The following is a 27,980-nucleotide window of genomic DNA, read 5'->3' on the forward strand; positions in this document are numbered from 1 at the left end:
AAGACTAGTTTAATTTCACACTCAAATGTCCGTTATATTCTGATTTAAGGTATCTTTACCTTAAAATGTGTAACTGGCTGGTCGAACATTTGCTTATCCATGGAAATTCATTCTCCCATGCAACCTGCTATTTGCATTCATATTTTTGCCGTTTGGTATTTGGTTTAGTGGCCATGATGAATGAATGCTTGTAAAAAATGTCGGACAGCCTGGGTGAATCCTACATTACGGCAGTGACTGTCGTTCTGTTCATTGATTGGTTAAAAATCAGTTGACATCAGCAGCGTTTCTCATACGATTCTGATTGGGCATCTCATCTCATTATCTCTAGCCGCTTTATCCTGTTCTACAGGGTTGCAGGCAAGCTGGAGCCTATCCCAGCTGACTACGGGCGAAAGGCGGGGTACACCCTGGACAAGTCGCCAGGTCATCACAGGGCTGACACATAGACACAGACAACCATTCACACTCACATTCACACCTACGGTCAATTTAGAATCACCAGTTAACCTAACCTGCATGTCTTTGGACTGTGGGGGAACCGGAGCACCCGGAGGAAACCCACACGGACACGAGGAGAACATGCAAACTCCGCACAGAAAGGCCCTTGCCAGCCACAGGGCTCGAACCTGGACCTTCTTGCTGTGAGGTGACAGCGCTAACCACTACACCACCGTGCCGCCCCCTGATTGGACATAATCGGGAGTATTTTTAACTTGGCGGTAGGGGTTTCCCAAAACCGGGAGATTATCCAGTTTTTAACAAATACGATCAGGAGGCGGGAGACGGAGGCTAAAATCGGGAGCCTCCCGCCGAAATCGGAAGGGTTGGCAAGCATGCAAACATCTTCGTAATTATCCAGGTCTTTAATTAGACTCTTTAGTTAGAATGTTTTTTCTTACTCTGACACGGTCACCAGATGAAACAACTAAGCTTAGTGTCGAGCCTGACTTTGAACAAAGCTCTACACACTCCATAAATCATTAACAACACGCCATTTTTATTAGAAAATAACCCTTGTAAAGACTCTACTGTTCCTCTATGCTGTGTGTGAATCATTAGAAATAAACCAGTATGTTATTAGAAACTGTTTGTGTGGTTTACATTAGTATAGTTTACAAACTATCTACAAAATGTACATAAACACACGGGCGTGTAATGCATAAGGGAGAATTAGGAGTGCTAAAATAGACAAGTATGATATCACTTATAAGGCTTTTTGTTAAAGTTACGAATGTCAACAAAGCCTTTAGCCCAGTACATGTTGTGAAATGTCCTTTTTGGTTAAGATATTTCCAACCATCACGAGACAAACTCCCAGCAGCACCGCCACAGTGAATACTGATTTCATCACTTCCTCCAACATGCCTTTAGTCCTGCCTACAGCATTTGATTGACAGGGATACCTTGATGACTGTGGGTTACAAAGGGTTGATGACAGGGTTGCAAAGGTTTTTTTGTCGAGAAGCCAAGCAGGTAGGGTGTTCCATAGACTTAAAGAATAGTTCAATAAAAACATTTAATAATAATAATAATAATAATAACAACAACAAGAGCAGTGTTCTCCACTTTTCAAAAATAAAAGGTGGTGGCAGGGGTTCGGAGGCCGCCTAGGCCCCCAACAGGGTCCAGGGGCAGAGCTCTGGCAGGGGGTCAGGTGGACGAAGTCCCCCTGAAGCTGATGGACTTTGGGCTTTTTTGACAGTGAAACTGCCCAATAAATGGATAGGAAATGCTAAATCAATCATTGTTAAAATCATTTTACAAAAAATTAACACATTTACTGAACATATCATCTTTATTGTCAACGTGAGACTCATTTGACATTTCAGTTGAGACTGATGTGCCTGTTGCGCATCCCTGAATTAATTATATTTTTTTCTGTGTGAGAAAAATAAATTAACTTCCATGCATAAACAAAATACCCAATTACAATAAACATATAATTTTTTTTACAATACACACAATTAATGTTAATTGAGTGAAACCACTCCAATCAATGCACGAGCTGGTGCGTGTGCCCGAGACTGGCACTACAAAGCCACCTCGGCCTCCGTAGTCCGGGTCCCTTGACCCAGGAACCCGGAAGTCCTGCAGTAAACAACCACAGGGAAGCAACGGGAAAATGCAGCTCTCGCCTATACAATCACAGATACGTAAAATAAAAGACCTGAACTTAACTAATGTGTGTGTGTGTGCGCTTTTATATGATTACTGTAACTGTGTATGGTCAGAAAAGACGATAGATAAGCGTAACCGTTGCACAATAACGCTACAAACACCCGCAAAGTTATTTAGCTGCTGGCTAAACATTACTATGTGTCAGTATAGTGTAATGCAGGGATAGACCTCAATCTGCAGAGCTCTGGGTCACAATCTGTATGCAGCCAGCCAGATGGTTTTCTACTGCAATCGCGTGGCCACTTCAGGTAGCCCCGTATGCATTCGTTTAATGGTCTTCTGCGTGTTAAATAGTTACAAAATTATAATAAAGCGAATACGTTACGATTTATTTGGTGTACTGTATACTGATGAAGTTACGTTTTTGGGGGTTTTTTTTGGCCAAGGGAAGTGCGGCAGGCCAGAATTGTAACGTGGCGGTGCGCCACTTTAAAAGCGCCTGTGGAAAACACTGCAAGGGAAGGGTGGTGGGCCAGAATTAACACGTGGCAGTGCGCCACTTTAAAAGCGCCCGTGGAGAACACCGAAGAGTGCTCCGAGAGCACAATATCCCCTGCTACAGTATACTGCAAACGAAATTGCAATATGCGTATTACTGTCCTATAACAAAGCCGTTTGCCAAGTTTTGTGAAATTCCTCCAAAAATTGAGAGAGGAGTTGATTTCAGAAGGTGAGAACCCTTTCCAGGACGGACGGACGGACTTCGCCACGACATAATCCCCCCTTCGGGCCTTTCGGACAGTGGGGGATAAAAACGACACCAGAGCACCATCCTCTCTGACAATATTTTCAACTGTCAATCACAACACAAATATTGCCATGGTTCATTCAGATCCAATGTCTGAGCCAGAACACTTTGACTGGGACACACAGCTAGTTTGGGGTGACCACAGCAAAGCGAGACATAATATCCGAGTACCTAAAACTTTCAGTCATGTGCATTCATCCTAGAACCCTGCAGGACTCAACAACAAAATTGTTTCCATGGAGGTTTTTTACTCTCATGTGAGCGAGCGAGTGAGCAGTCAGAAATTAATATCGTGGGACAAAGAGAAAAAGTACACAGCTTTTGACCACTACTTAATAACAGGATTGTGCCATTTTAGTTCCAGAAAAAACTGCTCACACTCTCATCACACGTTTATACAGGGTTTGCAAAGGTTTACCTTCATAGGTGGACTTGACCTTGACTGTGCCTTCTTTTCACATTAACGTGAATAGCCTAATTAAATGTGTCTTCAGTCTGACTGCTCCTGTTTCGTCAAAACCCAAATGAGAAGCCTAAACATGGCAAACATGCCAAAAATATTTTGTGCGTTCATTAAAAATAATAGTTTCTTAATAGACTTTACACAACATGTATTTATTTTGGAGAACCGGTCTAGCTAAGTTGATTGGAAAATAATGCATATATCAGAAATAACAGCAGCAGTAGTTGAAAGTGGCCAAAAGTGTCCAAAATCATGCGCTCAGCTCTATATGGTACCAACAAAATGATCAGAAGCAACACTGCAATGCAACCCAGTGATGTTGGTAGTGTTTGTAATCTACTCAGCTGTTGCAGCTTCACTATTAAGAAAATAAAAACTAATGGTGAATCTTACTGGTTGGCGTGGTGGTGGTGGTGTGTTTAAGAGGTACATCTGGCTGTTGTGGTGGTGACGGTGAATCTGGGAGCTGCCCTGATTCCAGAGGGAAGCTCAGAGACTCCAGGTCATTTTCTTTCCTCTCTTCCTGAGCGACGGCACTCAGAACCCTGGCTAAAGCCTTACCCGCTGCTGGGACTTTAGCAACAGCTGGAGTGTCTACAATCCTCTCAGACAAGCTCCTCTGCACCTGCACAGGAAAACATCCTTAATCAAGAGTGCAGAAGTTATGAATCCGTTCTAAGTGGTCCCAAGTTTTGATGTTGCCATGCATAGCAGGGTGGACATGTCGTGTGTGAAGATAAGGCGCGTGAGAGAGATACACGTGGTGAGAAAAAAGACTGTTACAAAACACAGACAGTCAAAACGTATTCCATGAATGTTAAATAAATGCTGAAACAACGTTTCTTGGCAGAAAGCTTCACTTTATCAACAATTACACATTTTTCTTTAACTAACAATACATATTTAATATTAGTTTTAGATTATATAGAGCATCCACATGTATGAGCACTTATGATACCTTAAGCCTCGGTCACAACCGGCCGTACGTGCTCCTACGGCCGGTCTACGTGCAAAAAACGCATGGAGGGCGTGCGTGAGACGTGCTGATTTTCGAGCCGTAGACTGGCCGCAGGCTGGCCGCAGAGGTTCTTTGTCATGTCAAACAAACTCTACGGGCACTTACGTTTTTTTCAGGTTGCAAGACAAACTTACGGCCAACGTCCATCTTTCTCCACGAACAAAAAAAACCGCAGCGATTTGGGAAACGCCAAAAATCGCACGGCCAAAAAAATCGTATGTCCGGTTGTGACCTAGGCTTTAGAAAGAGCACATTAATACAACCCCGATTCCAAAAAAGTTGGGACAAAGTACAAATTGTAAATAAAAATGGAATGCAATAATGTGGAAGTCTCAAAATTCCATATTTTATTCAGAATAGAACATAGATGACATATCAAATGTTTAAACTGAGAAAATGTATCATTTAAAGAGAAAAATTAGGTGATTTTAAATTTCATGACAACAACACATCTCAAAAAAGTTGGGACAAGGCCATGTTTACCACTGTGAGACATCCCCTTTTCTCTTTACAACAGTCTGTAAACGTCTGGGGACTGAGGAGACAAGTTGCTCAAGTTTAGGGACAGGAATGTTAACCCATTCTTGTCTAATGTAGGATTCTAGTTGCTCAACTGTCTTAGGTCTTTTTTGTCGTATCTTCCGTTTTATGATGCGCCAAATGTTTTCTATGGGTGAAAGATCTGGACTGCAGGCTGGCCGGTTCAGTACCCGGACCCTTCTTCCAGTGGTATAAAATTGTTTTTATGGTAGATCTTGTCATACATTTCTAATATGCATTTGAATTATAGGTGCAAAATGTTTTTTTTAAAAGCCTAATAAATCAGAAAGTTTGATTTATTTTGAACACATACCTAGTTGCCTAAAGAGTATTATAACATGAGTAATAAATAAGAAAATTTGAAAGATCTGGTGTGCTTTAATGTGGAGATATGGGGCGTCAAAGTTGCTCCAAAGCACGATAGAAGACTTTTTTTATGATTTTCAGCAAGCCATAACTTGGCAAATATTGAACTGTGAACTTTCTATTTTAGTATTTAAAGGTGTCTGGCATTGAAGAACAATCTTGCATGAATAGTTTAAAAGTAATGACTTATGGACGTTAGGTCCGTTTTCTGTAGCACGCGTTTCAACAGTGAAATTTGGGCCACGCCCCTTTTTAAAAGCCCCTATATCTCAGAAACTAATGAAGGTACAAGCCTAAAATTTTGTACACTGTTTATTGGGCACACTGACAATATTTCCAGAAAGTATGAAGCAAATCTGAGATGGTCAGTGGCGCACATTTCTAAATCTGGTGATTTGGGGTGGAATTACCCAAAAGCCTCTTAACACTAAGAGCATCTTAAGTAGGAGAGTGTGTGTTCATTGTGCTGCTCACGCTACCATTTAACGATGATCTTTGTGCTACGATGCTTTTGGGAAACTCGGCACAGGACATTAGCAGTACCTTGTTAAGGACATTGTTAGGTGCTGGTTTGGGTGCTAATGTTGGTATTTGTCCTGGGTTCGATGTTAGCACAGGCTCTGAATTCAAAGTGTACACCGGGGCAGGAGGTACAAATCTTGGCTTCTTTGCAGCATTGCCGGTGAGGAGCTGACTTGGAGCCGCAGACCTGCGCATCCTGTTGTGGTTGATAAGGAACACAAAAATCACAATGAATACAAGCCATTAGAGGTATCCTATGCCCTAAGCACATTGTGTAGTCTTTACTGTCACTGCCTCACAGCTCCAGGATCCCAGTTCTACCCTGAGCTTAGACTAATATCTGAGGAGTTTCTCGGTGTCTGTATGAGGTAGGTTCTCTAGTTTCCTCCCACCTTCCAAAAACGTGTCAGCAGGTACACTGGATCCCGTAAATTGCCTCCAAGTGTGACTGAGTGATCATGATTCCCTCACTCACACACCGACCCAGTGCGCGTCCCTCACTCACACCCCCAGTGCGCGTCCCTCACTCACACCCCCAGTGCGCGTCCCTCACTCACACCCCCAGTGCGCGTCCCTCACTCACACCCCCAGTGCGCGTCACTCACTCACACCCCCAGTGCGCGTCACTCACTCTCACACCCAGTTTGCATCCCTCACTCACTCTCACCCCCAGTGCGCGTCCCTCACTCACTCTCACCCCCAGTGCGCGTCCCTCACTCTCACCCCCAGTGCGCGTCCCTCACTCTCACCCCCAGTGCGCGTCCCTCACTCTCACCCCCAGTGCGCGTCCCTCACTCTCACCCCCAGTGCGCGTCCCTCACTCACGCACTCACTCTCACACCCAGTGGGACTCACGCACTCACTCTCACACCCAGTGGGACTCACGCACTCACTCTCACACCCAGTGGGACTCACGCACTCACTCTCACACCCAGTGGGACTCACGCACTCACTCTCACACCCAGTGGGACTCACTCACTCACTCTCACACCCAGTGGGACTCACTCACTCACTCTCACACCCAGTGGGACTCACTCACTCACTCTCACACCCAGTGGGACTCACTCACTCACTCTCACACCCAGTGGGACTCACTCACTCACTCTCACACCCAGTGGGACTCACTCACTCACTCTCACACCCAGTGGGACTCACTCACTCACTCTCACACCCAGTGGGACTCACTCACTCACTCTCACACCCAGTGGGACTCACTCACTCACTCTCACACCCAGTGGGACTCACTCACTCACTCTCACACCCAGTGGGACTCACTCACTCACTCTCACACCCAGTGGGACTCACTCACTCTCACACCCAGTGGGACTCACTCACTCACTCTCACACCCAGTGGGACTCACTCACTCACTCTCACACCCAGTGGGACTCACTCACTCACTCTCACACCCAGTGGGACTCACTCACTCACTCTCACACCCAGTGGGACTCACTCACTCACTCTCACACCCAGTGGGACTCACTCACTCACTCACTCTCACACCCAGTGGGACTCACTCACTCACTCACTCTCACACCCAGTGGGACTCACTCACTCTCACACCCAGTGGGACTCACTCACTCTCACACCCAGTGGGACTCACTCACTCACTCACTCACTCACTCACTCACTCACTCACTCACTCTCACACCCAGTGGGACTCACTCACTCACTCACTCACTCACTCACTCACTCACTCTCACACCCAGTGGGACTCACTCACTCACTCACTCACTCTCACACCCAGTGGGACTCACTCACTCACTCACTCTCACACCCAGTGGGACTCACTCACTCACTCACTCTCACACCCAGTGGGACTCACTCACTCACTCACTCTCACACCCAGTGGGACTCACTCACTCACTCACTCACTCTCACACCCAGTGGGACTCACTCACTCACTCTCACACCCAGTGGGACTCACTCACTCACTCACTCTCGCACCCAGTGGGACTCACTCTCGCACCCAGTGGGACTCACTCTCGCACCCAGTGGGACTCACTCTCGCACCCAGGGGGCTTCGCTTCACTCTCGCACCCAGGGGGCTTCGCTTCACTCTCGCACCCAGGGGGCTTCGCTTCACTCTCGCACCCAGGGGGCTTCGCTTCACTCTCGCACCCAGGGGGCTTCGCTTCACTCTAGCACCCAGGGGGCTTCGCTTCACTCTAGCACCCAGGGGGCTTCGCTTCACTCTAGCACCCAGGGGGCTTCGCTTCACTCTAGCACCCAGGGGGCTTCGCTTCACTCTAGCACCCAGGGGGCTTCGCTTCACTCTAGCACCCAGGGGGCTTCGCTTCACTCTCGCACCCAGGGGGCTTCGCTTCACTCTCGCACCCAGGGGGCTTCGCTTCACTCTCGCACCCAGGGGGCTTCGCTTCACTCTCGCACCCAGGGGGCTTCGCTTCACTCTCGCACCCAGGGGGCTTCGCTTCACTCACTCACACTCACCCCCAGTGCGCGTCCCTCACTCACTCTGTCACTCACCCAGCATGCGTCCCTCACTCTCTCTCTCACCCACCCAGCGTGCGTCCCTCACTCTCCCTCTCACCCACCAAGCGTGCGTCCCTCACTCTCTCTCTCACCCACCCAGCATGCGTCCCTCACTCTCTCTCTCACCCACCCAGCGTGTGTCCCTCACTCTCTCTCTCACCCACCCTGCGTGCGTCCCTCACTCTCTCTCACCCACCCAGTGTGCGTCCCTCACTCACTCACCCAGTGTGCGTCCCTCACTCACTCTCTCACCCAGTGTGGGTCCCTCACTCTCTCACCCAGTGTGGGTCCCTCACTCTCTCACCCAGTGTGGGTCCCTCACTCTCTCACCCAGTGTGCGTCCCTCACTCTCTCACCCAGTGTGCGTCCCTCACTCTCTCACCCAGTGTGCGTCCCTCACTCTCTCACCCAGTGTGCGTCCCTCACTCACTCACCCAGTGTGCGTCCCTCACTCACTCACCCAGTGTGCGTCCCTCACTCACTCACCCAGTGTGCGTCCCTCACTCACTCTCTCACCCAGTGTGCGTCCCTCACTCACTCTCTCACCCAGTGTGCGTCCCTCACTCACTCTCTCACCCAGTGTGGGTCCCTCACTCTCTCACCCAGGGTGCGTACCTCACTCTCTCACCCAGGGTGCGTCCCTCACTCTCTCACCCAGGGTGCGTCCCTCACTCTCTCACCCAGGGTGCGTCCCTCACTCTCTCACCCAGGGTGCGTACCTCACTCTCTCACCCAGGGTGCGTACCTCACTCTCTCACCCAGGGTGCGTACCTCACTCACTCACTCTCTCACCCAGTCTGCGTCCCTCACTCACTCACTCTCTCACCCAGTGTGCGTCCCTCACTCACTCACCCAGTGTGCGTCCCTCACTCACTCACTCACCCAGTGTGCGTCCCTCACTCACTCACTCACCCAGTGTGCGTCCCTCACTCTCTCACCCAGTGTGCGTCCCTCACTCTCTCACCCAGTGTGCGTCCCTCACTCTCTCACCCAGTGTGCGTCCCTCACTCTCTCACCCAGTGTGCGTCCCTCACTCTCTCACCCAGTGTGCGTCCCTCACTCTCTCACCCAGTGTGCGTCCCTCACTCTCTCACCCAGTGTGCGTCCCTCACTCACTCACCCAGTGTGCGTCCCTCACTCACTCACCCAGTGTGCGTCCCTCACTCACTCACCCAGTGTGCGTCCCTCACTCTCTCACCCAGTGTGCGTCCGTCACTCACTCACCCAGCGTGCGTCCCTCACTCACTCACCCAGTCTGCGTCCCTCACTCTCTCACCCAGCGTGCGTCCCTCACTCACTCACTCTCTCACCCAGCGTGCGTCCCTCACTCACTCACTCACCCAGCGTGCGTCCCTCACTCACTCACTCACCCAGCGTGCGTCCCTCACTCTCTCAACCAGCGTGCGTCCCTCACTCTCTCAACCAGCGTGCGTCCCTCACTCACTCACTCACCCAGTGTGCGTCCCTCACTCACTCACTCACCAAGTGTGCGTCCCTCACTCACTCACTCAGTGTGCGTCCCTCACTCTCTCACCCAGTGTGCGTCCCTCACTCTCTCACCCAGTGTGCGTCCCTCACTCTCTCACCCAGTGTGCGTCCCTCACTCTCTCACCCAGTGTGCGTCCCTCACTCTCTCACCCAGTGTGCGTCCCTCACTCACTCAGCGTGCGTCAATCACTCACTCACCCAGTCTGCGTCCCTCACTCTCTCACCCAGCGTGCGTCCCTCACTCACTCACTCTCTCACCCAGCATGCGTCCCTCACTCACTCACTCACCCAGCGTGCGTCCCTCACTCACTCACCCAGTGTGCGTCCCTCACTCACTCACCCAGTGTGCGTCAATCACTCACTCACCCAGTCTGCGTCCCTCACTCTCTCACCCAGCGTGCGTCCCTCACTCACTCACTCACCCAGCGTGCGTCCCTCACTCACTCACTCACCCAGCGTGCGTCCCTCACTCACTCTCTCACCCAGCGTGCGTCCCTCACTCACTCTCTCACCCAGCGTGCGTCCCTCACTCACTCTCTCACCCAGCGTGCGTCCCTCACTCACTCTCTCACCCAGCGTGCGTCCCTCACCCACTCTCTCACCCAGGGTGCGTCCCTCACTCACTCTCTCACCCAGCGTGCGTCCCTCACCCACTCTCTCACCCAGGGTGCGTCCCTCACTCTCTCACCCAGGGTGCGTCCCTCACTCTCTCACCCAGGGTGCGTCCCTCACTCTCTCACCCAGGGTGCGTACCTCACTCTCTCACCCAGTGTGCGTCCCTCACTCTCTCACCCAGTGTGCGTTCCTCACTCACTCACCCAGTGTGCGTCCCTCACTCACTCACCCAGTGTGCGTCAATCACTCACTCACCCAGTCTGCGTCCCTCACTCTCTCACCCAGCGTGCGTCCCTCACTCACTCACTCTCTCACCCAGCATGCGTCCCTCACTCACTCACTCACCCAGCGTGCGTCCCTCACTCACTCACTCACCCAGTGTGCGTCCCTCACTCACTCACCCAGTGTGCGTCAATCACTCACTCACCCAGTCTGCGTCCCTCACTCTCTCACCCAGCGTGCGTCCCTCACTCACTCACCCAGTGTGCGTCCCTCACTCACTCACTCAGTGTGCGTCCCTCACTCACTCACCCAGTGTGCGTCCCTCACTCTCTCACCCAGTGTGCGTCCCTCACTCTCTCACCCAGTGTGCGTCCCTCACTCTCTCACCCAGTGTGCGTCCCTCACTCTCTCACCCAGTGTGCGTCCCTCACTCTCTCACCCAGTGTGCGTCCCTCACTCTCTCACCCAGTGTGCGTCCCTCACTCTCTCACCCAGTGTGCGTCCCTCACTCACTCACCCAGTGTGCGTCCCTCACTCACTCACCCAGTGTGCTTCCCTCACTCACTCACCCAGTGTGCGTCCCTCACTCACTCACCCAGTCTGCGTCCCTCACTCACTCACCCAGCGTGCGTCCCTCACTCACTCACCCAGTCTGCGTCCCTCACTCACTCACCCAGTCTGCGTCCCTCACTCTCTCACCCAGTCTGCGTCCCTCACTCTCTCACCCAGTGTGCGTCCCTCACTCTCTCACCCAGTGTGCGTCCCTCACTCTCTCACCCAGTGTGCGTCCCTCACTCTCTCACCCAGTGTGCGTCCCTCACTCTCTCACCCAGTGTGCGTCCCTCACTCTCTCACCCAGTGTGCGTCCCTCACTCTCTCACCCAGTGTGCGTCCCTCACTCTCTCACCCAGTGTGCGTCCCTCACTCTCTCACCCAGTGTGCGTCCCTCACTCACTCACCCAGTGTGCGTCCCTCACTCACTCACCCAGTGTGCGTCCCTCACTCACTCACCCAGTGTGCGTCCCTCACTCTCTCACCCAGTGTGCGTCCGTCACTCACTCACCCAGCGTGCGTCCCTCACTCACTCACCCAGTCTGCGTCCCTCACTCTCTCACCCAGCGTGCGTCCCTCACTCACTCACTCTCTCACCCAGCGTGCGTCCCTCACTCACTCACTCACCCACCCAGCGTGCGTCCCTCACTCACTCTCTCACCCAGCGTGCGTCCCTCACTCTCTCAACCAGCGTGCGTCCCTCACTCTCTCACCCAGCGTGCGTCCCTCACTCACTCACTCACCAAGTGTGCGTCCCTCACTCACTCACTCAGTGTGCGTCCCTCACTCTCTCACCCAGTGTGCGTCCCTCACTCTCTCACCCAGTGTGCGTCCCTCACTCTCTCACCCAGTGTGCGTCCCTCACTCTCTCACCCAGTGTGCGTCCCTCACTCTCTCACCCAGTGTGCGTCCCTCACTCTCTCACCCAGTGTGCGTCCCTCACTCTCTCACCCAGTGTGCGTCCCTCACTCTCTCACCCAGTGTGCGTCCGTCACTCACTCACCCAGCGTGCGTCCCTCACTCACTCACCCAGTCTGCGTCCCTCACTCTCTCACCCAGCGTGCGTCCCTCACTCACTCACTCTCTCACCCAGCGTGCGTCCCTCACTCACTCACTCACCCAGCGTGCGTCCCTCACTCACTCACTCACCCAGCGTGCGTCCCTCACTCTCTCAACCAGCGTGCGTCCCTCACTCTCTCAACCAGCGTGCGTCCCTCACTCACTCACTCACCCAGTGTGCGTCCCTCACTCACTCACTCACCAAGTGTGCGTCCCTCACTCACTCACTCAGTGTGCGTCCCTCACTCTCTCACCCAGTGTGCGTCCCTCACTCTCTCACCCAGTGTGCGTCCCTCACTCTCTCACCCAGTGTGCGTCCCTCACTCTCTCACCCAGTGTGCGTCCCTCACTCTCTCACCCAGTGTGCGTCCCTCACTCACTCAGCGTGCGTCAATCACTCACTCACCCAGTCTGCGTCCCTCACTCTCTCACCCAGCGTGCGTCCCTCACTCACTCACTCTCTCACCCAGCATGCGTCCCTCACTCACTCACTCACCCAGCGTGCGTCCCTCACTCACTCACCCAGTGTGCGTCCCTCACTCACTCACCCAGTGTGCGTCAATCACTCACTCACCCAGTCTGCGTCCCTCACTCTCTCACCCAGCGTGCGTCCCTCACTCACTCACTCACCCAGCGTGCGTCCCTCACTCACTCACTCACCCAGCGTGCGTCCCTCACTCACTCTCTCACCCAGCGTGCGTCCCTCACTCACTCTCTCACCCAGCGTGCGTCCCTCACTCACTCTCTCACCCAGCGTGCGTCCCTCACTCACTCTCTCACCCAGCGTGCGTCCCTCACCCACTCTCTCACCCAGGGTGCGTCCCTCACTCACTCTCTCACCCAGCGTGCGTCCCTCACCCACTCTCTCACCCAGGGTGCGTCCCTCACTCTCTCACCCAGGGTGCGTCCCTCACTCTCTCACCCAGGGTGCGTCCCTCACTCTCTCACCCAGGGTGCGTACCTCACTCTCTCACCCAGTGTGCGTCCCTCACTCTCTCACCCAGTGTGCGTTCCTCACTCACTCACCCAGTGTGCGTCCCTCACTCACTCACCCAGTGTGCGTCAATCACTCACTCACCCAGTCTGCGTCCCTCACTCTCTCACCCAGCGTGCGTCCCTCACTCACTCACTCTCTCACCCAGCATGCGTCCCTCACTCACTCACTCACCCAGCGTGCGTCCCTCACTCACTCACTCACCCAGTGTGCGTCCCTCACTCACTCACCCAGTGTGCGTCAATCACTCACTCACCCAGTCTGCGTCCCTCACTCTCTCACCCAGCGTGCGTCCCTCACTCACTCACCCAGTGTGCGTCCCTCACTCACTCACTCAGTGTGCGTCCCTCACTCACTCACCCAGTGTGCGTCCCTCACTCTCTCACCCAGTGTGCGTCCCTCACTCTCTCACCCAGTGTGCGTCCCTCACTCTCTCACCCAGTGTGCGTCCCTCACTCTCTCACCCAGTGTGCGTCCCTCACTCTCTCACCCAGTGTGCGTCCCTCACTCTCTCACCCAGTGTGCGTCCCTCACTCACTCACCCAGTGTGCGTCCCTCACTCACTCACCCAGTGTGCTTCCCTCACTCACTCACCCAGTGTGCGTCCCTCACTCACTCACCCAGTCTGCGTCCCTCACTCACTCACCCAGCGTGCGTCCCTCACTCACTCACCCAGTCTGCGTCCCTCACTCACTCACCCAGTCTGCGTCCCTCACTCTCTCACCCAGTGTGCGTCCCTCACTCTCTCACCCAGTGTGCGTCCCTCACTCTCTCACCCAGTGTGCGTCCCTCACTCTCTCACCCAGTGTGCGTCCCTCACTCTCTCACCCAGTGTGCGTCCCTCACTCTCTCACCCAGTGTGCGTCCCTCACTCTCTCACCCAGTGTGCGTCCCTCACTCTCTCACCCAGTGTGCGTCCCTCACTCTCTCACCCAGTGTGCGTCCCTCACTCTCTCACCCAGTGTGCGTCCCTCACTCTCTCACCCAGTGTGCGTCCCTCACTCACTCACCCAGTGTGCGTCCCTCACTCACTCACCCAGTGTGCGTCCCTCACTCACTCACCCAGTGTGCGTCCCTCACTCTCTCACCCAGTGTGCGTCCGTCACTCACTCACCCAGCGTGCGTCCCTCACTCACTCACCCAGTCTGCGTCCCTCACTCTCTCACCCAGCGTGCGTCCCTCACTCACTCACTCTCTCACCCAGCGTGCGTCCCTCACTCACTCACTCACCCACCCAGCGTGCGTCCCTCACTCACTCTCTCACCCAGCGTGCGTCCCTCACTCTCTCACCCAGCGTGCGTCCCTCACTCACTCACTCACCAAGTGTGCGTCCCTCACTCACTCACTCAGTGTGCGTCCCTCACTCTCTCACCCAGTGTGCGTCCCTCACTCTCTCACCCAGTGTGCGTCCCTCACTCTCTCACCCAGTGTGCGTCCCTCACTCTCTCACCCAGTGTGCGTCCCTCACTCTCTCACCCAGTGTGCGTCCCTCACTCTCTCACCCAGTGTGCGTCCCTCACTCTCTCACCCAGTGTGCGTCCCTCACTCACTCACCCAGCGTGCGTCCCTCACTCACTCACCCAGTCTGCGTCCCTCACTCTCTCACCCAGCGTGCGTCCCTCACTCACTCACACTCTCACCCAGCGTGCGTCCCTCACTCACTCACTCACCCAGCGTGCGTCCCTCACTCACTCACTCACTCACCCAGCGTGCGTCCCTCACTCACTCTCTCACCCAGCGTGCGTCCCTCACTCACTCTCTCACCCAGCGTGCGTCCCTCACTCACTCTCTCACCCAGCGTGCGTCCCTCACTCACTCTCTCACCCAGCGTGCGTCCCTCACCCACTCTCTCACCCAGGGTGCGTCCCTCACTCACTCTCTCACCCAGCGTGCGTCCCTCACCCACTCTCTCACCCAGGGTGCGTCCCTCACTCTCTCACCCAGGGTGCGTCCCTCACTCTCTCACCCAGGGTGCGTCCCTCACTCTCTCACCCAGGGTGCGTACCTCACTCTCTCACCCAGTGTGCGTCCCTCACTCTCTCACCCAGTGTGCGTTCCTCACTCACTCACCCAGTGTGCGTCCCTCACTCACTCACCCAGTGTGCGTCAATCACTCACTCACCCAGTCTGCGTCCCTCACTCTCTCACGCAGCGTGCGTCCCTCACTCACTCACTCTCTCACCCAGCATGCGTCCCTCACTCACTCACTCACCCAGCGTGCGTCCCTCACTCACTCACTCACCCAGTGTGCGTCCCTCACTCACTCACCCAGTGTGCGTCAATCACTCACTCACCCAGTCTGCGTCCCTCACTCTCTCACCCAGCGTGCGTCCCTCACTCACTCACTCACCCAGTGTGCGTCCCTCACTCACTCACTCAGTGTGCGTCCCTCACTCACTCACCCAGTGTGCGTCCCTCACTCTCTCACCCAGTGTGCGTCCCTCACTCTCTCACCCAGTGTGCGTCCCTCACTCTCTCACCCAGTGTGCGTCCCTCACTCTCTCACCCAGTGTGCGTCCCTCACTCTCTCACCCAGTGTGCGTCCCTCACTCACTCACCCAGTGTGCGTCCCTCACTCACTCACCCAGTGTGCTTCCCTCACTCACTCACCCAGTGTGCGTCCCTCACTCACTCACCCAGTCTGCGTCCCTCACTCACTCACCCAGCGTGCGTCCCTCACTCACTCACCCAGTCTGCGTCCCTCACTCACTCACCCAGTCTGCGTCCCTCACTCTCTCACCCAGGGTGCGTCCCTCACTCCTTCACTCACCCAGCGTGCGTCCCTCACTCACTCACTCACCCAGCGTGCGTCCCTCACTCTCTCAACCAGCGTGCGTCCCTCACTCTCTCACCCAGCGTGCGTCCCTCACTCACTCACTCACCCAGTGTGCGTCCCTCACTCACTCACTCACCCAGTGTGCGTCCCTCACTCTCTCACCCAGTGTGCGTCCCTCACTCTCTCACCCAGTGTGCGTCCCTCACTCTCTCACCCAGTGTGCGTCCCTCACTCTCTCACCCAGTGTGCGTCCCTCACTCTCTCACCCAGTGTGCGTCCCTCACTCTCTCACCCAGTGTGCGTCCCTCACTCACTCACCCAGCGTGCGTCCCTCACTCACTCACCCAGCGTGCGTCCCTCACTCACTCACCCAGTCTGCGTCCCTCACTCTCTCACCCAGCGTGCGTCCCTCACTCACTCACACTCTCACCCAGCGTGCGTCCCTCACTCACTCTCTCACCCAGCGTGCGTCCCTCACTCACTCTCTCACCCAGCGTGCGTCCCTCACTCACTCTCTCACCCAGTGTGCGTCCCTCACTCACTCACTCTCTCACCCAGTGTGCGTCCCTCACTCACTCACTCACCCAGTGTGCGTCCCTCACTCTCTCACCCAGTGTGCGTCCCTCACTCTCTCACCCAGTGTGCTTCCCTCACTCTCTCACCCAGGGTGCGTACCTCACTCTCTCACCCAGGGTGCGTCCCTCACTCACTCACCCAGTGTGCGTCCCTCACTCACTCACTCTCTCACCCAGTGTGCGTCCCTCACTCACTCACTCACCCAGTGTGCGTCCCTCACTCACTCACTCACCCAGTGTGCGTCCCTCACTCACTCACTCACCCAGTGTGTGTCACTCACTCTCTCACCCAGTGTGCGTCCCTCACTCACTCACCCAGTGTGCGTCCCTCACTCACTCACCCAGTGTGCTTCCCTCACTCACTCACCCAGTGTGCTTCCCTCACTCACTCACCCAGTGTGCGTCCCTCACTCACTCACCCAGTCTGCGTCCCTCACTCACTCACCCAGCGTGCGTCCCTCACTCACTCACCCAGTCTGCGTCCCTCACTCACTCACCCAGTCTGCGTCCCTCACTCTCTCACCCAGGGTGCGTCCCTCACTCACTCACTCACCCAGCGTGCGTCCCTCACTCACTCACTCACCCAGCGTGCGTCCCTCACTCTCTCAACCAGCGTGCGTCCCTCACTCTCTCACCCAGCGTGCGTCCCTCACTCACTCACTCACCCAGTGTGCGTCCCTCACTCACTCACTCACTCACCCAGTGTGCGTCCCTCACTCACCCAGTGTGCGTCCCTCACTCTCTCACCCAGCGTGCGTCCCTCACTCTCTCACCCAGCGTGCGTCCCTCACTCTCTCACCCAGCGTGCGCCCCTCACTCTCTCACCCAGCGTGCGTCCCTCACTCTCTCACCCAGCGTGCGTCCCTCACTCTCTCACCCAGCGTGCGTCCCTCACTCACTCTCTCACCCAGCGTGGGTCCCTCACTCTCTCACCCAGCGTGCGTCCCTCACTCTCTCACCCAGTGTGCGTCCCTCACTCTCTCACCCAGTGTGCGTCCCTCACTCTCTCACCCAGTGTGCGTCCCTCACTCTCTCACCCAGGGTGCGTCCCTCACTCTCTCACCCAGGGTGCGTCCCTCACTCTCTCACCCAGGGTGCGTCCCTCACTCTCTCACCCAGGGTGCGTCCCTCACTCACTCACCCAGTGTGCATCCCTCACTCACTCACTCTCTCACCCAGTCTGCGTCCCTCACTCACTCACTCTCTCACCCAGTCTGCGTCCCTCACTCACTCACTCTCTCACCCAGTGTGCGTCCCTCACTCACTCACTCTCTCACCCAGTGTGCGTCCCTCACTCACTCACTCACCCAGTGTGCGTCCCTCACTCACTCAGTGTGTGTCCCTCACTCACTCACTCACTCACCCAATGTGCGTCCCTCACTCACTCACTCACCCAGTGTGCGTCCCTCACTCTCTCACCCAGTGTGCGTCCCTCACTCACTCTCTCACCCAGTGTGCATCCCTAACTCACTCTCTCACCCAGTGTGCGTCCCTCACTCTCTCTCTCACCCAGTGTGCGGCCCTCACTCTCTCTCTCACCCAGTGTGCGTCCCTCACTCTCTCACCCAGTGTGCGGCCCTCACTCTCTCACCCAGTGTGCGTCCCTCACTCTCTCACCCAGGGTGCGTACCTCACTCTCTCACCCAGGGTGCGTACCTCACTCTCTCACCCAGGGTGCGTCCCTCACTCTCTCACCCAGGGTGCGTCCCTCACTCACTCACCCAGGGTGCGTCCCTCACTCACTCACCCAGTGTGCGTCCCTCACTCACTCACTCTCTCACCCAGTCTGCGTCCCTCACTCACTCACTCACCCAGTGTGCGTCCCTCACTCACTCACTCACTCACCCAGTGTGCGTCCCTCACTCTCTCACCCAGTGTGCGTCCCTCACTCTCTCACCCAGTGTGCGTCCCTCACTCTCTCACCCAGTGTGCGTCCCTCACTCTCTCACCCAGTGTGCGTCCCTCACTCTCTCACCCAGTGTGCGTCCCTCACTCTCTCACCCAGTGTGCGTCCCTCACTCTCTCACCCAGGGTGCGTCCCTCACTCACTCACCCAGTGTGCGTCCCTCACTCACTCTCTCACCCAGGGTGCGTCCCTCACTCACTCACCCAGTCTGCGTCCCTCACTCTCTCACCCAGCGTGCGTCCCTCACTCACTCACTCTCTCACCCAGCGTGCGTCCCTCACTCACTCACTCACCCAGCGTGCGTCACTCACTCACTCTCTCACCCAGCGTGCTTCCCTCACTCACTCTCTCACCCAGCGTGCGTCCCTCACCCACTCTCTCACCCAGCGTGCGTCCCTCACCCACTCTCTCACCCAGCGTGCGTCCCTCACTCTCTCACCCAGCGTGCGTCCCTCACTCTCTCACTCACCCAGCGTGCGTCCCTCACTCACTCTCTCACCCAGCGTGCGTCCCTCACTCTCTCACCCAGCGTGCGTCCCTCACTCTCTCACCCAGCGTGCGTCCCTCACTCTCTCACCCAGCGTGCGTCCCTCACTCTCTCACCCAGCGTGCGTCCCTCGCTCTCTCACCCAGCGTGCGTCCCTCGCTCTCTCACCCAGCGTGCGTCCCTCGCTCTCTCACCCAGGGTGCGTCCCTCACTCTCTCACCCAGCGTGCGTCCCTCACTCACTCACCCACCCACCCAGCGTGCATCCCTCACTCACTCACTCACCCACCCAGCGTGCGTCCCTCACTCACTCACCCACCCAGGGTGCGTCCCTCACTCACTCACCCAGTGTGCGTCCCTCACTCTCTCACCCAGTGTGCGTCCCTCACTCTCTCACCCAGTGTGTGTCCCTCACTCTCTCACCCAGTCTGCGTCCCTCACTCTCTCACCCAGCGTGCGTCCCTCACTCACTCACTCTATCACCCAGCGTGCGTCCCTCACTCACTCTCTCACCCAGCGTGCGTCCCTCACTCTCTCACCCAGGGTGCGTCCCTCACTCTCTCACCCAGTGTGCGTCCCTCACTCTCTCACCCAGTGTGCGTCCCTCACTCTCTCACCCAGTGTGCGTCCCTCACTCTCTCACCCAGTGTGCGTCCCTCACTCTCTCACCCAGTCTGCGTCCCTCACTCTCTCACCCAGTCTGCGTCCCTCACTCTCTCACCCAGTCTGCGTCCCTCACTCTCTCACCCAGTCTGCGTCCCTCACTCTCTCACCCAGTCTGCGTCCCTCACTCTCTCACCCAGTCTGCGTCCCTCACTCTCTCACCCAGTCTGCGTCCCTCACTCTCTCACCCAGTGTGCGTCCCTCACTCTCTCACCCAGTGTGCGTCCCTCACTCTCTCACCCAGCGTGCGTCCCTCACTCTCTCACCCAGCGTGCGTCCCTCACTCTCTCACCCAGCGTGCGTCCCTCGCTCTCTCACCCAGCGTGCGTCCCTCGCTCTCTCACCCAGGGTGCGTCCCTCGCTCTCTCACCCAGGGTGCGTCCCTCACTCTCTCACCCAGCGTGCGTCCCTCACTCACTCACTCACCCACCCAGCGTGCGTCCCTCACTCACTCACCCACCCAGGGTGCGTCCCTCACTCACTCACCCAGTGTGCGTCCCTCACTCTCTCACCCAGTGTGTGTCCCTCACTCTCTCACCCAGTGTGTGTCCCTCACTCTCTCACCCAGTCTGCGTCCCTCACTCTCTCACCCAGCGTGCGTCCCTCACTCACTCACTCTATCACCCAGCATGCGTCCCTCACTCACTCTCTCACCCAGCGTGCGTCCCTCACTCTCTCACCCAGGGTGCGTCCCTCACTCTCTCACCCAGTCTGCGTCCCTCACTCACTCACCCAGTGTGCGTCCCTCACTCTCTCACCCAGTGTGCGTCCCTCACTCTCTCACCCAGTGTGCGTCCCTCACTCTCTCACCCAGTCTGCGTCCCTCACTCTCTCACCCAGTGTGCGTCCCTCACTCTCTCACCCAGTGTGCGTCCCTCACTCTCTCACCCAGTGTGCGTCCCTCACTCTCTCACCCAGTGTGCGTCCCTCACTCTCTCACCCAGTGTGCGTCCCTCACTCTCACCCAGTCTGCGTCCCTCACTCACTCACTCTCTCACCCAGCGTGCGTCCCTCACTCACCCAGCGTGCGTCCCTCGCTCTCTCACCCAGCGTGCGTCCCTCGCTCTCTCACCCAGCGTGCGTCCCTCGCTCTCTCACCCAGCGTGCGTCCCTCGCTCTCTCACCCAGCGTGCGTCCCTCGCTCTCTCACCCAGCGTGCGTCCCTCGCTCTCTCACCCAGCGTGCGTCCCTCGCTCTCTCACCCAGCGTGCGTCCCTCGCTCTCTCACCCAGCGTGCGTCCCTCGCTCTCTCACCCAGCGTGCGTCCCTCGCTCTCTCACCCAGCGTGCGTCCCTCGCTCTCTCACCCAGCGTGCGTCCCTCGCTCTCTCACCCAGCGTGCGTCCCTCACTCTCTCACCCAGTCTGCGTCCCTCACTCACTCTCTCACCCAGTGTGCGTCCCTCACTCTCTCACCCAGTGTGCGTCCCTCACTCTCTCACCCAGTGTGCGTCCCTCACTCTCTCACCCAGTGTGCGTCCCTCACTCTCTCACCCAGTGTGCATCCCTCACTCACTCACTCTCTCACCCAGTGTGCGTCCCTCACTCACTCACCCAGTGTGCGTCCCTCACTCTCTCACCCAGTGTGCGTCCCTCACTCTCTCACCCAGCGTGCGTCCCTCACTCACTCTCTCACCCAGTGTGCGTCCCTCACTCACTCTCTCACCCAGTGTGCGTCCCTCACTCTCTCACCCAGTGTGCGTCCCTCACTCTCTCACCCAGTGTGCGTCCCTCACTCTCTCACCCAGTGTGCGTCCCTCACTCTCTCACCCAGTGTGCATCCCTCACTCACTCACTCTCTCACCCAGTGTGCGTCCCTCACTCACTCACTCTCTCACCCAGTGTGCGTCCCTCACTCACTCACTCTCTCACCCAGTGTGCGTCCCTCACTCTCTCACCCAGTGTGCGTCCCTCACTCTCTCACCCAGTGTGCGTCCCTCACTCTCTCACCCAGTGTGCGTCCCTCACTCTCTCACCCAGTGTGCGTCCCTCACTCTCTCACCCAGTGTGCGTCCCTCACTCTCTCACCCAGTGTGCGTCCCTCACTCTCTCACCCAGTGTGCGTCCCTCACTCTCTCACCCAGCGTGCGTCCCTCGCTCTCTCACCCAGCGTGCGTCCCTCGCTCTCTCACCCAGCGTGCGTCCCTCACTCTCTCACCCAGTGTGCGTCCCTCACTCTCTCACCCAGTGTGCGTCCCTCACTCTCTCACCCAGTGTGCATCCCTCACTCACTCACTCTCTCACCCAGTGTGCGTCCCTCACTCACTCACTCTCTCACCCAGTGTGCGTCCCTCACTCACTCACTGTCTCACCCAGTGTGCGTCCCTCACTCTCTCACCCAGTGTGCGTCCCTCACTCTCTCACCCAGTGTGCGTCCCTCACTCTCTCACCCAGTGTGCGTCCCTCACTCTCTCACCCAGCGTGCGTCCCTCGCTCTCTCACCCAGCGTGCGTCCCTCGCTCTCTCACCCAGCGTGCGTCCCTCGCTCTCTCACCCAGCGTGCGTCCCTCGCTCTCTCACCCAGCGTGCGTCCCTCGCTCTCTCACCCAGCGTGCGTCCCTCGCTCTCTCACCCAGCGTGCGTCCCTCGCTCTCTCACCCAGCGTGCGTCCCTCGCTCTCTCACCCAGCGTGCGTCCCTCGCTCTCTCACCCAGCGTGCGTCCCTCGCTCTCTCACCCAGCGTGCGTCCCTCGCTCTCTCACCCAGCGTGCGTCCCTCGCTCTCTCACCCAGCGTGCGTCCCTCGCTCTCTCACCCAGCGTGCGTCCCTCGCTCTCTCACCCAGCGTGCGTCCCTCGCTCTCTCACCCAGCGTGCGTCCCTCGCTCTCTCACCCAGCGTGCGTCCCTCGCTCTCTCACCCAGCGTGCGTCCCTCACTCTCTCACCCAGTCTGCGTCCCTCACTCACTCTCTCACCCAGTGTGCGTCCCTCACTCTCTCACCCAGTGTGCGTCCCTCACTCTCTCACCCAGTGTGCGTCCCTCACTCTCTCACCCAGTGTGCGTCCCTCACTCTCTCACCCAGTGTGCATCCCTCACTCACTCACTCTCTCACCCAGTGTGCGTCCCTCACTCACTCACTCTCTCACCCAGTGTGCGTCCCTCACTCTCTCACCCAGTGTGCGTCCCTCACTCTCTCACCCAGCGTGCGTCCCTCACTCTCTCACCCAGTCTGCGTCCCTCACTCACTCTCTCACCCAGTGTGCGTCCCTCACTCACTCTCTCACCCAGTGTGCGTCCCTCACTCTCTCACCCAGTGTGCGTCCCTCACTCTCTCACCCAGTGTGCGTCCCTCACTCTCTCACCCAGTGTGCATCCCTCACTCACTCACTCTCTCACCCAGTGTGCGTCCCTCACTCACTCACTCTCTCACCCAGTGTGCGTCCCTCACTCACTCACTCTCTCACCCAGTGTGCGTCCCTCACTCTCTCACCCAGTGTGCGTCCCTCACTCTCTCACCCAGTGTGCGTCCCTCACTCTCTCACCCAGTGTGCGTCCCTCACTCTCTCACCCAGTGTGCGTCCCTCACTCTCTCACCCAGTGTGCGTCCCTCACTCTCTCACCCAGTGTGCGTCCCTCACTCTCTCACCCAGTGTGCGTCCCTCACTCTCTCACCCAGTGTGCGTCCCTCACTCTCTCACCCAGTGTGCGTCCCTCACTCTCTCACCCAGTGTGCTTCCCTCACTCTCTCACCCAGGGTGCGTACCTCACTCTCTCACCCAGGGTGCGTCCCTCACTCACTCACCCAGTGTGCGTCCCTCACTCACTCACTCTCTCACCCAGTGTGCGTCCCTCACTCACTCACTCACCCAGTGTGCGTCCCTCACTCACTCACTCACTCACTCACCCAGTGTGCGTCCCTCACTCTCTCACTCACCCAGTGTGCGTCCCTCACTCTCTCACCCAGTGTGCGTCCCTCACTCTCTCTCTCACCCAGTGTGCGTCCCTCACTCTCTCACCCAGTGTGCGTCCCTCACTCTCTCACCCAGTGTGCGTCCCTCACTCTCTCTCTCACCCAGTCTGCGTCCCTCACTCTCTCACCCAGTGTGCGTCCCTCAGTCTCTCACCCAGTGTGCGTCCCTCAGTCTCTCACCCAGTGTGCGTCCCTCACTCTCTCACCCAGTGTGCGTCCCTCACTCACTCTCTCACCCAGTATGCATCTCCCCCCCCAGGGATCAGACAGATGAAAATCAGACTGAATTAATGCTGCTTCGAAATATGAATCTGTGTCACATTTAAGTCTTTTAGAGCGGCGATATTAAGCACCCAGGATGTGTGCTGAAATGATCCCAGCTGATTCAGTCCAGTAAATAAACCGCTGTATTACCGGCTAACTGAGAAGCGCGTGAACATCACTAACGCCTTAATTCCAGTATAAACACTTAAAGCAACAATTAATATAACAGCATTAATTATCAACACTAACCTCTATAACTAATCAGCTGCTTGTTTTGTTTGGTCTTGTTGTCTGTTCTGTCTTTATGTTGATTCAATATTATTTCCGAGCGAAGTTAGTCACTGTATTGTCCCTCTCAAAATGCGCGCAGGTTCCCCCGGAAATGACGTAAAGTATTTTTGATTGGTTGAGGAAAAAACCAACTGAACTCTATATAAAATGTGGAGCGCTCATAGACTCGTCAGGGTGAAGCCGTCTGGCCGCCATCTTACCACTCACATCGCGTGTATTTGGCTTGTGTGTTCAACTATTGTATCCGATCAAACTTGCCCTAAGAAAAGTATCTCCTGGCTCCCCCCCCTCATTACCTCGTCTTATTTTCTCCACTTTACCCCCCCATTCTTTACATATCTTCATAGCACTCCCTTTCACTGTTATGATTTTTTCTCCTTTTCCAGTCCAGTCTCTGATTTTTTTTTATAGCTCTTTTACTACTATAATTAATTTTACGGAGATTATTTCAGTTTTTCTCTCATACAGTGTATCTCTTTCGTATAGTTATATCTATCTATCTATCTATCTATCTATCTATCTATCTATCTATCATTATTATTGTTGTTGTTGTTATTATTATTATATAACAACACAATGGCTGTACAATCTTCCTTTCTATTTAAGACAGTTGTTGAAACAGGATTATTATATCTTGTTATTTGCCATTTCCATTTCATTCTCACACTTATGTCTTAACAGTATTTATTGGTCACATAATTCACTGTGGGGCGGCACGGTGGTGTAGTAGTTAGCGCTGTCGCCTCACAGCAAGGTCTGGGTTCGAGCCCCGTGGCCGGCAAGGGCCTTTCTGTGTGGAGTTTGCATGTTCTGCCCGTGTCCACGTGGGTTTCCTCCGGGTGCTCCGGTTTCCCCCACAGTCCAAAGACATGCAGGTTATGTTAACTGGTGACTCTAAATTGACCGTAGGTGTGAATGTGAGTGTGAATGGTTGTCTGTGTCTATGTGTCAGCCCTGTGATGACCTGGCGACTTGTCCAGGGTGTACCCCGCCTTTCGCCCGTAGTCAGCTGGGATAGGCTCCAGCTTGCCTGCGACCCTGTAGAACAGGATAAAGCGGCTAGAGATAATGAGATGAATGAGATAATTCACTGTTACAATATTCATGCAGCTTGAGACCAATATCTATCTATCCATCCATCCATTATCTGTAGCCTCTTATCCTGTTCTACAGGGTTGCAGGCAAGCTGGAGCCTATCCCAGCTTACTGTGGGCGAGAGGCGGGGTACACCCTGGACAAGTTGCCAGGTCATCACAGGGCTGACACAGAAAGATGAACAACAATTCACACCTACGGTCAATTTAGAGTCACCAGTTAACCTAACCTGCATGTCTTTGGACTCTGGAGGAAACCCACGCAGACACGGGAAGAACATGCAAACTCCACACAGAAAGGCCCTCGCCAGCCGCTGGGCTCGAACCTAAGACCTTCTTGCTCTGAGCCACGACACGACTGTGCCGCTGAGAATATGAAGTGAAAATGGCAAATAAGATGAGAAAATAATCAGCCTTTGTGTTAGTGTAATAGATAGATAGATAGATAGATAGATAGATAGATAGATAGATAGATAGATAGATAGATAGACTGTATAAGAGAAAAACTGAAATAATCACCGTAAAATTAATTATAGTAGTAAAAGAGTGGTTCAAAAAAATGATCAGAGACTGGACTGGAAAAGAAAAAAAATAACAGTGAACGGGAAGTGCTATAAAGATATGTAAGGAATGTGGGTAAAGTGGAGGAAATAAGAGGAGGTAATGAAAGGGGAAAAAAGTCAGGAGATACTTTTCTTGGGGCAAATTTAATCGGATACAATGGTTTAACATAGGCCAAATACACGCGATGTGAGTGGTAAGATGGCGGCCAGATGGCTTCACTCGTCTCTATAGAGAGGACTAGGCTATGAGCTCTCCAGATTTTATATAGAGCTCAGTGGAAAAAACGCAGAGCGACGTTTTTTTCGTGGCAGTAAGAAAGCAGTGCATGTGTAATATGTGAAGGAACGATAATACAAATGGATTCTTCATTAAGCTTGAAATATATTTTAATGCAGTTTCGGCAGGTTGAAATACTAGATACGTCATTTGACAAACCAGATACGTCAACCGTGCTGTCATTTTGGAGAGGGCAACTTTCCATGTTGATCTCCTTGATTTGAATCTGATCGAACGAATCCAAATAATCCAACTGCCTCGAAAAGGAGTTATAGACTGGTACCAAAATTCAAAAAAGTGCTTATTTAAGGAGTTAAAGGCATTTTTGAGACAAAGTCGGCAAACAGTCTTATTTTGTCAATTTGGGTGTGCCGAATTCAAATCTGCAATATGCCGAGCTCTATCTGACCTCTGTTGACCTCTAGAGGTCATTGAACTTTGGGCCTGTAAACGTCTCAGCTGAACCCAGTTTCTCAGCTTTCTAAGGAATGAAATGTACTAAAATGATTAATGAAGTTAGCAAATGCCCTTGTTTGTTAAATGTTTGGGTGCTGAATTCATTTTTCATTTGTAAAACGACATATGACCTCTGATAACCTCAAGGTCATTAAACTTGGCCTATAGGCCTATGCATTTAACGGCATTTTTAAACTGACTTTACTCCCCCAAAAAGAATATGAACAGACAAAAAACAAATAGAAAGGAACAAATACAACATTAAATGCCAGTCCATGTACATGTGACTCACTTTTCACAATGAGAATGCCTAGGCGATCACCTTACATAACATTGCATTACATTTAGCGGTTATTGTTTATACAAAGCTACTGAAAAAAGGACAGATTCAGCAACATACAAAATGTGGGGGCATACAGGGTATACAGGTTAATCAGGGTTAGTATATATGAGAGTTTTTTTCTTTGTTGTTTGTTTTGTTTTGTTTTAAACGGGGTAAAGCCTTTACAAAAAACAAACAACAAAGAAAAAAACTCTCATATATACTAACCCTGATTAACCTGTATACCCTGTATGCCCCCACATTTTGTATGCTGCTGAATCTGTCCTTTTTTCAGTAGCTTTGTATAAACAATAACCGCTAAATGTAATGCAATGTTATGTAAGGTGATCGCCGAGGCATTCTCATTGTGAAAAGTAAGTCACATGTACATGGACTGGCATTTAATGTTGTATTTGTTCCTTTCTATTTGTTTTTTGTCTGTTCATATTCTTTTTGGGGGAGTAAAGTCAGTTTAAAAATGCCGTTCAGAGGTCATATGTCGTTTTACAAATGAAAAATGAATTCAGCACCCAAACATTTAACAAACAAGGCCATTTGCTAACTTCATTAATCATTTTAGTACATTTCATTCCTTAGAAAGCTGAGAAACTGGGTTCAGCTGAGACGTTTACAGGCCCAAAGTTCAATGACCTCTAGAGGTCAACAGAGGTCAGATAGAGCTCGGCATATTGCAGATTTGAATTCGGCACACCCAAATTGACAAAATAAGACTGTTTGCCGACTTTGTCTCAAAAATGCCTTTGGGTGTCACAATTCTGGATTTTCTATTACTTCGTCGAAGCTTTTCAATAAAGTGCATGTTAGTGCCATCTCGTGGCCAAAAGGATGAAGTGCAGGCAGCAATTTACCAATGAATTTACCATAGAATATTTCTAGAACGGGTGGCATGGTGGTGTAGTGGTTAGCGCTGTCGCCTAACCGTAAGAAGGTCCTGGGTTCGAGCCCCGTGGCCGGCAAGGGCTTTCTGTGCAGAGTTTGCATGTTCTCCCTGTGTCCGCGTGGGTTTCCTCCGGGTGCTCCGGTTTCCCCCACAGTCCAAAGACATGCAGGTTAGGTTAACTGGTGACTCTAAATTGACCGTAGGTGTGAATGTGAGTGTGAATGGTTGTCTGTGTCTAT

General features: G+C 54.3%; 1 protein-coding gene across 1 annotated transcript in view; it reads right to left on the minus strand.

The window, feature by feature from the left end:
- Nucleotides 1-24,202, minus strand: part of rad54b (RAD54 homolog B) — a 68,103-nt gene extending 43,901 nt beyond the window's left edge. The window contains exons 1-3 of the mRNA XM_060900598.1: nt 24,087-24,202; nt 5,860-6,034; nt 3,786-4,017 (exon numbers count right to left, since the gene is read on the minus strand). Of these exons, the coding sequence (XP_060756581.1) occupies nt 3,786-4,017; nt 5,860-6,033 (406 nt within the window). The 5' untranslated portion in view covers nt 6,034; nt 24,087-24,202. The remainder of the gene's footprint in view (nt 1-3,785; nt 4,018-5,859; nt 6,035-24,086) is intronic.
- Nucleotides 24,203-27,980: the final 3,778 nt, after the last annotated feature.

The sequence above is a fragment of the Neoarius graeffei genome, chromosome 19 (genome assembly GCF_027579695.1).
Source record: "Neoarius graeffei isolate fNeoGra1 chromosome 19, fNeoGra1.pri, whole genome shotgun sequence".
Lineage (NCBI taxonomy): Eukaryota > Metazoa > Chordata > Actinopteri > Siluriformes > Ariidae > Neoarius > Neoarius graeffei.